Source organism: Triticum aestivum, chromosome 7D (genome assembly GCF_018294505.1).
Source record: "Triticum aestivum cultivar Chinese Spring chromosome 7D, IWGSC CS RefSeq v2.1, whole genome shotgun sequence".
Classification (NCBI taxonomy): domain Eukaryota; kingdom Viridiplantae; phylum Streptophyta; class Magnoliopsida; order Poales; family Poaceae; genus Triticum; species Triticum aestivum.
In genome coordinates, this window is record NC_057814.1 from 179,034,181 (window position 1) to 179,047,440 (window position 13,260).

The following is a 13,260-nucleotide window of genomic DNA, read 5'->3' on the forward strand; positions in this document are numbered from 1 at the left end:
TCTCAGTCGACGAGCTAGCCATTGGATGCTTTGGTTGTTCCAAGATTCGTGTTCGGTGCTTTGTCCTATGTTTCGGCCTATATAAGGCGCCGACCAGCCCATTTTTCTTTTTTTTTTGTCGGAGCGTCATCGCGCTTGCCTTTTGTGGGCTGGACAGGTGCTCGGGTGGGCCTTTTTGTTTGTTTGTTCTTTTTTTTTACTGTCTTGTTTTTTTGGCCGCAGTAAAGAAATGGAATGGGAAGCGGCGGCCGAGAGCACCCTGTGGCCAGTAATCAGTCCGTTTCTTCGTCTATCTCTCTGTTCTTTCTTTGTCAAAAAGCCAAAGATCTCTGCGGTGGAACGAAAGAAATCGCCTTTGCTCTTGAACGGCCAGTGAGAGCCTGGGCGATGCTGCTAGTGGAGTAAGTGTTACCCTCTTTCCTCCAATTTTTTTGTTTATTTGTTGGCGCTCTGCTTCAGATCTGAGGGGATTGGGTTCCATTTTTTGTTTGGATCAAGTCTAGATTAGTAGCTTGAAGCATGGAATCCCTCCCAGATTTAGTCCTTTTTTCGTGTCCTTTTTCTTCAAGCAGTGGTATGTAGTGCGTCCATTTTTGTTTGATTTTTTTCAGATTGCCGAAACCCTTGTGCAATCAGTAGCATGTTGAAATCATTCTCTGGAAACAAGAGGATTAATACTGAACCTATCACTAGGAGTGACATGTTTTTTTTTCAGATTTTGCTGAAACCCTATTAATCAGTAGCTTGTTTTGAAACCATTCTCTGGAAACAAGAGATTATTACTGAACCTATCACTAGGAGTGGGCTTGTATTTTTTTGTTTTTTCAGATTTTTGCTGAAACCCTATTAATCAGTAGCATGTTCAAATCTTTCTAAGGAGTCAAAGAGAATGATTACTGAACGTATTTTCTAGCAGTAGCATTTTTTTGTTTTTCAGATTTTGCTGAACCCTAGAATCAGTACCATGCTCTAATTTTTTCTATGGAATCAAGATAATGATTACTGAACCCATCACTAGCAACGGCATGTTGATTTTTAAATTTTCAGATTTGTACTGAAACCCATTTTTCTGGTGTGGTACTGGTTTTTTACAGTTTTGTGCAGGTGCAAAAGCTCAACAGCACTAGAGCTGACCTGATTGATCTATACATGTGTAGGACCAGAACTAGTACTACGAGTACTACTAATATTTTTTTTTGCTTTGTAGGTACTTAGAGATTAATTAGGATCTTTGGCCGAGAAGATCTGGAATAGTATTGAGCAAAAGTACTGCCAGTACTGCTATTTTTATGCTATGACTTTTTGAGAGTCATTAAATCAGGGAGACTTCGTTTGCAGGAGAACAAATATTAATTAAGCTAGTTCTTCCATGCTTCTATACAGGAGGAGCATGTGTTTTTAGGGTGCCTAAGTTGACCTTTTGTTAGGATATAACCTCTACTAGTCATTTTTTTTGACAACTTGATCTTGCTGTTGTTTCTGCTGAGTGCCGACACAGCGGGGATATTTGCTGGCACATGCCCCTAGTAGTTTGTCACCACTGCTATATTAGATTAATTAGGGGCAACAATAGTTCTTTTTTGTTGTGTATAAATAATGGCGCTTAGCATCTGGTAAGCAGGATTTGGGTTCACACCACAGTCATAAACATACAGGAATAAATGCTGAAATCTAGATATTTTGCAATCATTCATTTTCTAGTTATGCTTTTCTGAATCCAGTTTTTTACTTTTTCATATTTGTGCTGTTAGTGAGTTACCCATTTAATTATTTTCTTTTTTGCTTCTATTTTATGCGCACAGGAGATGGCTTGTGGAGTTTGTTTGAACCATTGCAACTATGAGAGCGAGGGAAGCGGTTTCAGCATGTATGTATGGGAGCACTTCAAAAACGCAGGGGTAACTCACTAGCTTCTTTTTTTAATATATTTTCTCATTTTTTATCTTTTGTTTCTTTTTATATTAGTCTTTGTCATGACACCACTCCTAACTTTTGTTCTTTGCTTTTTTGTGTTCAACCAAAATAGGTTGTGCCATGCAATGAAAGGGTCCGTTTCAACAACATGATGGGAGCGAAGGTGACGTTTGTGGCAAACCAAATACATAATTCAAATCTAAACTGAAAATCTGAACTATAAGCTTTTTGTAGGGTTTTTAGTTTTTGTAACTCTGAACTGCATTTTTTCAAGTATGGATGTACATGTTTTCCAGTTTTCAGCTTTTTTTTTGTTTTCGGTATAGTTCAAGTAAAAATCTGAAATTGTTTTACTTGTTTTTGTTATATTTTTTACTATTTTTTGTTATAATACACATTTTATATTCTTTTTCCTGGAGAGGTTTTTTTAGGAATGATAGTTTGATAGAACACTCATATTTGTCTTACAAGTCAACCCTCGACTCTTAATTGGGGGCTTTTTCATAGTTTTGTAGTTGCACCCTAGGACCCTGCTCCCAGTTGCATGTCAACTATTGGCACTCAACTAGGCTTTTTTCATAGTTTGTAGGGGGGAGGGGCAGTTGGAAGTCAACCCTTGACTCACAATTGAGGCTTTTTCGTAGGCTTTTGTAGTTGCACCCCAGGCCCCCGACCTAGTTGCATGTCAAGTATCGACATGCTCCTAGGGAGGCTTTTTCATAGGTTTTGTAACTGCCCTAGTTGCAAGTCAACCCTTGACTCACAACTAGGAATTTTTTCATAGGTTTTTGTAGTTGCCCCCAATTTCCAAGTCACCCCTCGACTCGTAACTAGGGGCTTTTTCATACATTTTCTGTAGTAGCCTGAGTTGCAAGTCAACCTTTTGACTCACATCTTGGGAGCTTTTTCCTAGGATTTTGTAGGTGCCCAAGTTGCTAGTCAACGCTTGACTCACAACCCGGGAGCTTTTCCTCGGGATTTTGTAGTTGCACTTGCACCCCTAGGGGCCCGACCCAATGCCAACTCAACCCTCGACCCACAGCTAGGGGCTTTTGTAGGGTTTTGTTGTATTTTCCCAGGGCTTTCTTGTCATAGGGTGAGGAGTGGGGTAGTTGGAAGTCCGAGGGGGAGGGCATTTGCATGTCCAGCAGTAGGCATGCACTTGCAACGGTCACACCCCAACTGCAATTGCATGCCTTCCAACAAGGGATGCAACGAGTTTTTTTGGGGAATTGCATGACCGATACTGGGCATGCAACTACAACTGTGACCACCGACTACAACCGCATTTCGTTAGTTGGCTTGCAACTACAAGTCTCACGCCCAACTGTAATTGCATGTCTGTGTTTTTGTCGTAGGGCGGCGGAGGAGAGAGGGGGTGACGTAGTTGCAAGTGGGGGGGGGAGTTGCATGTCCGGTACTAGGCATGCAACTGTCACCCATGACTGCAACCGCATGTCCGATAGTAGCTTGCAACTATAGGTGTCGCGCCCAACTATTACTGCATGTCTCCCTACCGAATGCAACTGGCTTTGTGTTTCTGTTGGAGGGGGAAAGAGAGAGGGGAGGTGAGGTAGTTGCAAGTCGAGGGAGGTGGTAATTGCAAGTGCAGTGCTAGGCATGCAACTGCAACAGTCACCCGCAACTGCAATTGCACCACTGCTAATGTTGTTGCAACTAGTCTTTTTGTTTTGTTGGAAAGTGGGAGTTGCATGTGTCATACTAGGCATGCAACTGTAGTCGTCACCCCCGACTACGAACTGCATGCCTTTCAAAGTGGTTGCAACTAGTCCTTTTGTTTTGTTGGAAGGTGGGAGTTGCATGTCTGATACTAGGCATGCAACTGCAATTGTCACCCCCACCCCGCATTTGCATGCCTTCCAACATGTTTGCAACTTCATGTCCGACAGTAGGCTTTCAACGGCAAGTGTTGCCCCCAACTGCATTTGCATGTCTCCCTACCAACCCGAACCGGCCTTGCGTTTTTGTTGGAGGGCGGCGGGGGTGAGGTAGTTGCAAGTCTAGTTCTAGGCATGCAACTGCAAGTGTCACCCCCGATTGCACCTAAAATCTCCCAACATGGTCGCCACTGGTCTATTTGTTTGTGGGAAGGTGGGAGTTGAAGTATGATACTAGGCATGCAATTGCGACTGTCACCACCGGACTGCAACTGCATGCCTTCCAACATGGTTGCAACTGGTCGTTTTGTTTTGTTGGAAGGTGGGAGTTGCATGTCCAATATTAGGCATGCAACTACATGCTTTCCAACATGGTTGCAACTGCATGTTCAACAGTAGGCTTGCAACTGTAGGTGTCACCCCCAACTGCATTTGCATGTCTCCCTACTGACCATAACTAGTCTTGTGTTTCGAGTACTAAGCATGCAACTACAACATTACCTCCGACTGCAACTCTCCCAACATGGTCGCAACTAGTCTTTTTGTATTGTGGGATGGTGGGAGTTGCATGTACGATTCTAGGCATCCAATTGCAATTGCCACCATGGACTGCTACTGCATGCCTTGCAACATGGTTGCAACTGGTCCTTTTTGTTTGTGGGGAGGTGGGAGTTGCATGTAGGCATGCAATAGCAATTGTCAGCCCGACTGCAAATGCATGCCTTCCAACATGGTTGCAATTGCATGTCCGACAGTAGGCTTGCAACTGCAAGTGTCGCCCCAACTGCATTTGCATGTCTCTCTACCGACCACAACTGGCCTTGTGTTTTTGTCGGAGGGCGGCGGTCGGTGAGGTAGTTGCAAGTTGGGGGGGGTAGTTGCATGTCTAGTAATAGGCATGCAACTGCAACTGTTACCCCCCGGCCGCAACTCTCCAACGTGATCGCAACTGGTCTTTTTGTTTTGTGGGAAAGTGGGAGTTGCATGTTCGATTCTAGGCATCCAACTGCAATTGTCAACCCCGGACTGCAACTGCATGCCTTCCAATGTGGTCAACTGGCTTTTTTGTTTTGATGGAATGTGTAAGTTGCATCTCTGACACTAGCATGCAACTGCAAGTGTCGCCTCTCGACTGCAATTACATGTCTTCCAACATGGTTGCAACTGGGTTTTGTTGGAGGGGACGACAGTGAGAGGAGGGATAGTTGCATGTCCGACACTAGTTATGCAACTGCAAGTTGCATGCCTTCCAATGTGGTCGCAACTGGCCTTTTTGTTTTGATGGAATGTGTAAGTTGCATCTCTGACACTAGCATGCAACTGCAAGTGACGCCTCTCGACTGCAACTACATGTCTTCCAACATGGTTGCAACTGGGTTTTGTTGGAGGGGACGACGGTGAGAGGAGGGATAGTTGCATGTCGGACACTAGTTATGCAACTGCAAGCATCACCCCCGATTGCAATTGCATGTCTTCCAACATGGCTGTGACTAGGTATTGTTTTGTCAGAGGGGCGGCAGGGAGATGGGGGCAGTTACATGTTTGACGCTAGCCATGTAACTGCAAGCGACGCCCCCAACCACATCTGCATGTTTTCTAACCTGGTTGCAACTCGCCTTTGTTTTGTCGGGAGGAGGGGGCGACGAGGAGAAGGGGGACAGTTGCATGTCCGACATTAGTCATGCAAAAAAGGTGAGACCATTGTTGTACTAACCTAAGCAGCTAGAGGTGAGACTAGCTTTTGATTTCGAGAGGGGACAATCACTGGCAAACAAGGAAGAACACAATCAATGCAATGCACAATATGATGCATGATCATGACATGGCAATATGACGTGATTTGGTCTAATGCAACTAGCAACAGAAAGGTTTGGGTTGATTTGAACTCAAGGTTCGAATTCAAATTCAACTATGAATTCAAATAGTGCATTATCATGTTTTCACCTATACAGCAGGTATAACTTAGTTTGACATGCATGAAAATGATACAGATGGATAGATTGCATTTTTCTGATAATTTTTCATATATAACTTGTTTGATTTGGAGCTACGGTTGAATTTCTATGAATTTTAGAAGTTTATACTATTTTCTGGAATTTCCTGTATTAAAATTAACCCAGAAAATGAGTTATGGCGTCAGCACTACGTCACTGTGACGTCAGTAGGTCAACTGACCCGGTCCAGGTCAAACCTGACCAGTGGGGTCGACACGTCAGTGACACAAATAACTAACAGGGTTAATTAAATCTAACTAATCAAATTAACAGCCATTGGGCCCACTATCAGTGTCAGCAGGGTTAATTAGTCCTAAACTAATCTAGTCAGGGCCGGGGCCCACTTGTCAGTGACCTAGGGGAAGTCAAACCCCTGGTCAAAAGGTCAAACGCGCCGGCGGCGACAGACGCGACGGAGGGGCTCGGGAAACGCCCTCCGGCGACCATCGGGCTCGGCGTTTGGCCCTACGGGCTGCTGGACGTGCACCGCATCCAACGGAGCAGGCGGCTGGGCGAGGGGAGGTCGGGAACTACGGTGGCGACCACTTGGGCGGCGGCCGGAGCTCGGGCAACGGCGGAGAAGGCGCTACAGGGCACGACAGGGCGAACCCGTGGGTGCTTCAGGTTCACAGGAGCGCGGCGAGCACGCTGGTGATGCTCGGGCGAGCGGCCGAGCTCAGGAGCACGGAGCTCGTTGGCAATGGCGGCGGCGAGCTTCGGTGCTCGTGGGGAATGGTGCTACGGCAACCCAACGGGGACAGGGTTAGGGGGAAATGACCGGGGGCTCACCGCGGTCACGAAGAGCTTCTCGGCGAGCTCGGGGAGGCACGGACGGCGTCGAATCGACGGTGGGGTTGCCGGCAGCCGAAGCTCGAAGACGATGACGATGCGGTCGTTGCAGGGCGTCCGGAGTGGCTTCTTTCGGTGGAGAGGCGTAGCGCGAGGTGTCGGAGCTGCTGGGCATCCTAGCTAGGCGAGGGGGGCTCAGTGGCCACGACAACGGCGAGCGGCGTCGACGAGCTCCGCTCGGGCGGAGAGGAAGAGGGAGCAGAGGAGGGGGAAGAGGTCGGGAGAGAGCAGCGAGTGAGGGAGAGGAGCGAGGGGGTCGAGGGGAGGTGCGTGGCGTTCACAGCCGCGTCGGGAAGCGGCGGAAAGCAGGAGGTGGCGCGGGCGCGTGCCGGCGTGCGGCGAACACACGCCTCGCGTCCTTCTGGCGCGAGGTGGGAGGTGACTGGCATCGGCCAGCTGGGCTGGGCCGGCTCCTGGGCCGCACAGGTGAGGCCATCCAAAACCTGACGCATGTAAGCACATGATGTTTATTCAGAGTAAGCTCACGCATTGTTTTTTTGGATCTGCACCTTACTTTCGTTTTGATTTTGTTGTCCCAATATCCTAATTGCAAGTGTACTGCTAGAGATGGGTTCATTAAGTACAGATAGTTCCTCTTTTGATTATTTTTAGGTCGAGAGGTCCCCGGTGAAGCTGGATTTTGCAGAGTTCTTTTCACCTGAGTTAACCTGAATGTGTGTTTGTTTGTCATTTTTTTAGTTCTCTGAATCTGTGTAGTAGTTTTTCCAGGAATAGTCTTGTTGAGTTTGTAGCTGAATTAAAGGGATTGTTAGCAGTGGTATTTGGTAGGCAGGCTTTTGTTTAAAGAATGAAAATGGACCAAAATATATCTGCATGGTGCGTATTGCTTCAGTTTAACTTGGCATCAACCTTATGTGCTTCCACAACACTCTTTTTTCAAACGGACACTTGCTAACTACAGTAGCACTAAGTCCTCTTTTTTTCTGCAGTCAACATGGATGTGATGTCATGTGTGCTGACGGGGGCTGTAATTTTTGGTGACTTTTTTCGTTGTGCGTCGATGCATGCTTACATTTTCAAATACTAGCAGCAGATCAGTTGCTTGGGGGAGTGGGGAGGGGTGGACATGATTTGGGAGATGTTTGAGGGGCGATGACATTGTGGGATCCCAGGGGAATGATTATATATTTTTTGTCTTGTTTTTTTAACTCAAGCAATCACTAAAGTTTGTATATTCGTGAAGTAGAGTCGAGACAATGTGTATGCCTGTTCCAGGTTCAGTTTTTGTTTACTATAATGACAACGATGGTGTCTTTGTTATGCTAGCCAGATTTTTTGTAGGCTTGGCAGTGCCCTGCTTGAGATAACAAACATCAAATCATTTGTAAAAGCTGGCTACCCAGTCCTGGGCTTTGCACGCGTGTGTGTGTTGGGATGAATGTTTTTCATAACAGAGATCACAACTAGTAGCTGCTGGATATATGTTCAGATTGTTTTTTTTTCTGTTCAGATTTTTTTAAATGCGCATGTGTTCAATCTCAGAGATAGTGTCGCTAGTGCACCAGGCGGGCATGATATGCTGATTTACAAACTAGTAGTAGAAATTCTCTTCTAGCTAGTGCCACGATTTTAGCTGCTTCTTTGTCATACTTTCTCCTACCCCCTCTATTTTTAACTTGTTTTCAACACTAATGTATCATATACATTTATGAATACAACAGTGCACAGACACTGACATGGATGACGAAGGATGCGACCCTGAGCAAAAGAAATGCAAAAGGCAAAGAGCAGTGTGTTGAAGATATAGAGTCAGAAGAGGGAGGATATCATGTAGAAATCACGTACATGGAAGTGTCGGAGGGCTTGCCTACACTGGTTTGTAACCTCTAAATATATTCATATTTTTTCTAGAGTTTTAGTAGTTGATACAGGACGTTAACTAGGAAAAACATGATCTTTAACTTGTTGTGTTGCCTTGTCTCCATGCTTTTTGCTGTAGTTTTAAAATAGCTAATGCATGAATTTTGTTAACTAGCTACTTGGTGTCTATGTAAGTTGCTAGTTGACTTGCTGAAAAAACATCCATAAGTTCCTGTGATCAACTCCATGAACCATGGACGGCACCGTTCAATTTAGCATACAGTTTCTTGTCTCTATCTGCTGGGCTTTATTTTGTTCCTTTTTGTTTGTCCAATAGCTTTTTTCACATGTGTTGGTAAAAAATATTTTCATAGGCCAGCCCGACCCAATCAGAACAAACAAATTAAGAAAGCCCAGCCAAAACAAACAAACAAACAGGAAAATAAAGAAAAAAACCCAGAAGCCAGGTCGGATACAGTCCCGGAGAGGGAGAGCTGGTCAACAGGCCTAATCTGCATGGGTGAGGATTCCGCGTTTTTGAACCACGAAAGGCTTGGTTTCCATTTGGGTTGTAGATGTAACCAACCCGCTCCCCCTTATTGAATCAGATGGAGAAGGTTCATGACACTGAGGATTGTGAATCCACCATGCGCGGGTTCAATTCGAGACTTCAGTCGACTGATACGTAGACAGACCCTTCCTGCAAACTTCCAACAGTCAAACCCCTCAACGCTCCTCCCTCCCACGTCCCTCCCCCCTTGGACCGAACCGCCGCGCGCCCAGACCACTCTGACCAAGTCATGCATGCACGCACGCTCTCGGCCAATCCCACACCGTCCAAATCCTCACCTCCACCACCATCAACGGCCCCCGTGCCGGCCACGTCTCTTCGGGAAACCGCCCGTCCCCCGCCCCACCCATGTACTCCACCGGCGCCACTTCCTCGTCTGACTCCGACCCTATATAAGATCCTCCTCGGCTTGACAGAGCTCACGAGAGACACCAGCCCAATCACAGCGAATCGCCCGCTCGCTGCACACACTAGAAAGAAGAGCCGGCAGCCAGCGACGCTCGATAGAGCAAGCAAGCCATGGCCGGCCTCCTGCTCTCGGCCGCCGTTGCCTGCGTCCTTCTCGCCGGCGCCGTGTCCGCGTCGTCGTCGTCGTCGCCGCGGGTGTTCACCGTCGGCGGCGACGAGAGGGGCTGGCGGCAGCCGGCGCCCGGCGAGGAGACCTACAACCACTGGGCCACCAAGAACCGCTTCCACGTCGGCGATTTCCTCCGTAAGCATCGACCAAGCACGTACATCGGCGGCCGTGCTTACATTTCCACATGTGATGCGACTAACGTTCGTTCGTACGTGTCGTTGGCTCGCAGATTTCAGGTACGAGAAGAACGACTCGGTGCTGGTGGTGACGCGCGACGACTACAAGCGCTGTGGCGCGGACAGGCCGGTGCTCCGCCTCGAGGGCGGCGAGGCGAGGTTCCGGCTCGAGCGGAGCGGCTTCCTCTACTTCATCAGCGGCGCGCCGGGCCACTGCGACGCCGGCCAGAGGTTCACCGTGCGCGTCATGGCGCAGAGGGACAACGGCCCCGCCTCCCCGACGGAAGCCCCCGCCATGTGTCCCGGCGGGTCCTTCAACTCCACGCCGGGGGCCGGATCAGGATCCACGCGCACGCCGCCCCGCGGAAACGCCGGCGACGGGAAGGCCAGCGGCGCCGCACCCATGCGCGCGCCCTTCGGTGGCTATCACGCCGTTGGCGCTGCTCTGGTAGTGGGTACCGCCGTGCTGGTCTTTGCATGAGATGCTCGTTGCGTTGCATGCATTGTGCGTGTGCAAGCTGTTGGTAGTCTTCCAAGATCGTAGACAGTCTAGAATCATTTGCTTAACTTGTTTGATTTGTTGTGCCCTTTGTGTGGTAGGCTGGTAGCATGTTGTGTTAATTACTAGTTATTATTACATACGTACTAGTTTGGACGTAATTTGTTAACTTCTTGCGAATTGTGAAATTCTTGGTTATTCAAATTAGTTTGTTATTATAACTTGATTATGTACTCCACATGTTTTGGTGCCACCAAGAGAATGCAATGACGAAACTCTTAATTTTCTTTTTGATGGCCTCTGAACAGGAGAAGATTCTAGTGAAGTATAGGGAGTATGTAACTTTTCTGGCTTCTTATAAGCAACGTGTTGTTTTCATTTCTTGAAACAATTGGATTACTGGAGCTGCATTCCGTGACCATACTACGTTTTTCTTGTTGAGAATTCCCTGTCCATACTACGTTTACGTACTCATGAAACCCGCCTTCTTTGGGCCCCTACACATTTCTGCTAGCCGCCTCTTCCTGCCACCGTCTCCGACCCTCCGCCCACCGCCGCTTCGTTTCCCGCCGCATCGCCAATGGCCTCGCGGCTCCGGCTCGGCCAGCCCAGCCCGAACCCCGGACCCGGCCCCAGCCCCGGCGAGGGGAAGAGAGAAGAAGGAGAAGCGAGGAAGCCGGAGCCGCGGCGAGAGGTGACGGACCTGGGCGGCGGGAGCGAGGTGGTGCACATCCCGCGGTTCATGGCGCGGGAGAGGGCGTGGGAGCTGTTCGAACACCTCAACAAGCGCATCCCGTGGACGCGCCCCACCATCCGCGTCTTCGGCCGCTCCGTTGTCCAGGTCGGCGCCCCTCTCAGGCCCCCCTTATTACCCCCATTTCTTGCGCCTCGTTCAGTCACAGTTAGGTCCCTTGCGTTTAACATTGGTTCCTAATCCTTCCCTCCAAAATTGGTAGCCGTGCTGTTATTTTGGGGAGGAGAAAAAAAATCTAAGTTTGGAGAACAATTAACTGGATATTGAAATGGTAGGTTAGATCATCAGTATGGGTCTGCACTTATCCATGGCTTGGGTGGTGAATGTGTGTTGTTTGGGGCAAGCAGTACAACAAATTATGTTTTCTTTCTGGAGTACCTCAGTACAACAGTATGTAAAGCGCACCGATGCTAAATTATGTAGGACGATTAACATATTTGGCATGTTGTTTGATTGCACCTTGTGGTTTGGTACTTCCAAACCATTTAGAGAATGAGCATCACTCTGTCCCTGGCTGTAGACATATGGTAATTCTTGTAAGCTTGACTGACACTGAAACGAAAATTAGACTACGGACAATTGGGATACAAAAGAACAGTCAGGATACATTTTGTCAAACTCTTTCCGCCATATCGAAGTTCTGATAGCCGAAGATAATTGCTGGATGCTCATCTAATTTGCTCGCTGGAGTGCAACATAGCTACCATGTATACAATGTCAGTTAACCATTGATGGTGCCATGGTGATGGTGTCTTGTCTTGGTGCCACCTTAACAAAGTGTCTGATGTGCTCCTCCTACCGCTACCAGTCGTCTAGCCCCATTGGTTCAATAACGGAATTCGCTCTAGTGACAACTGACAAGAAGCGCATTGGTCATATAACCCTCGTGAGGCTTCTAATATAAGTATCTGATCATTTTTGCTATCCTACAGCCCAGAGATACCTGCTATGTGGCAGATGAAGGGCTAACAGATTTGAGGTACAGCGGCCATCAGCCTCATCCGCATTCTTGGCATGAATTCCCAGTGCTAAAGGATATCTTGAAAGAGGTAAGAGCTGCGCCAAGGTGACTGCTTGCATTGCTACCCTGTAATCAGCAGAAACCAGTTGGAATTGTCCTTATTTAAGAGGTAACATCTGGAGAGTATTCTCAGCGTTCAGCCTTCACAGTAGTCTTCTGACTCGTACACATTGGTTAGGTCCATGAAGCCCTCCCAGGAAGCCACTTTAACAGCCTGCTGCTGAACAGATACAAGGGAGGTTCAGACTACGTGTCATGGCACGCCGATGACGAACCCCTCTACGGACCTACCCCGGAGATCGCGTCCGTTACATTCGGGTGCGAACGTGAGTTCTTGCTGAGGAAGAAGCCTGCCAATACAAAATCACAAGGTACTCGCCACATCTTGCTACTACTTCCTCCGTAAACTAATATAAGAGTGTTTAGATCACTACTTTAGTAATCTAAACGCTCTTATATTACTCCCTCCGTCCCACAATATAAGAGCGTTTTTGACACTAATGTAGTGTAAAAAACGCTCTTATATTATGGGACGGAGGGAGTAGTTTACAGAGGGAGTAGATGAGAGCTATATCCCGTCCAAAAAAAAACTAGAGAGCTATAGGCTTTGTAGCCCGGAATAAACTGACTCATGCTGATCTTCATCCACCAGCTGCTGGTGAATCTGGGGAAACGGCTCCGAAGCGGCTCAAGGTCAGCGCCCCTCAGCAGCATTCGTTCCTCCTGAAGCATGGCTCGTTGCTCGTGATGAGGGGCTACACCCAGCGGGACTGGCAGCACGCGGTGCCCAAGCGTGCGAGGGCGGCCTCGACGAGGATCAACCTAACTTTCCGGCATGTGTTGCCATGATCACGGCCGGTTCGCTTGGTCTCCCTCCAGTTTTGCACTTGTGCCCATTGCGTGCAGTGTGTAGTGGGTTTCCTGGTGATGCTTTGAACTCTTATCCCCCCTTCCCACCTCATGTAATCTCTATCAAACTTTGTTTTAAAGTAATGGAAATGGGAGCAGCCCGGTTCAAAAAAATGAAGATCACGCAAGTGCACCGGCAAAAATGTGCAACCTGCTACATTGCAAGCGCACCGACAAAAATGTGCAACCTGCTACATTCTTTCTGCGGACCAAATGAGTTTGGCCTACATACATAACAAGATGTCAGGTGGACCATGTGAGAAGATGAAACTCACAT

General features: G+C 47.9%; 1 protein-coding gene and 1 long non-coding RNA gene across 2 annotated transcripts; both read left to right on the plus strand.

Moving 5' to 3' along the window:
* The first annotated feature begins 218 nt into the window (after positions 1–218).
* Positions 219–8,718, plus strand: LOC123170392 (uncharacterized). Its single transcript, XR_006485199.1, has 5 exons — positions 219–401; positions 1,208–1,266; positions 1,803–1,898; positions 2,027–2,077; positions 8,338–8,718. It is a non-coding gene; the product is annotated as an uncharacterized lncRNA (long non-coding RNA).
* A 739-nt stretch (positions 8,719–9,457) lies between these two features.
* LOC123164576 (DNA oxidative demethylase ALKBH2) lies at positions 9,458–13,090 on the plus strand. The gene is made up of 6 exons (XM_044582107.1): positions 9,458–9,759; positions 10,608–10,624; positions 10,814–11,140; positions 11,986–12,102; positions 12,253–12,445; positions 12,727–13,090. The coding sequence occupies exons 1-6, from the start codon at positions 9,567–9,569 to the stop codon at positions 12,921–12,923; spliced, it is 1,044 nt and encodes a 347-aa protein (XP_044438042.1). The 5' UTR covers positions 9,458–9,566; the 3' UTR covers positions 12,924–13,090.
* Positions 13,091–13,260: the final 170 nt, after the last annotated feature.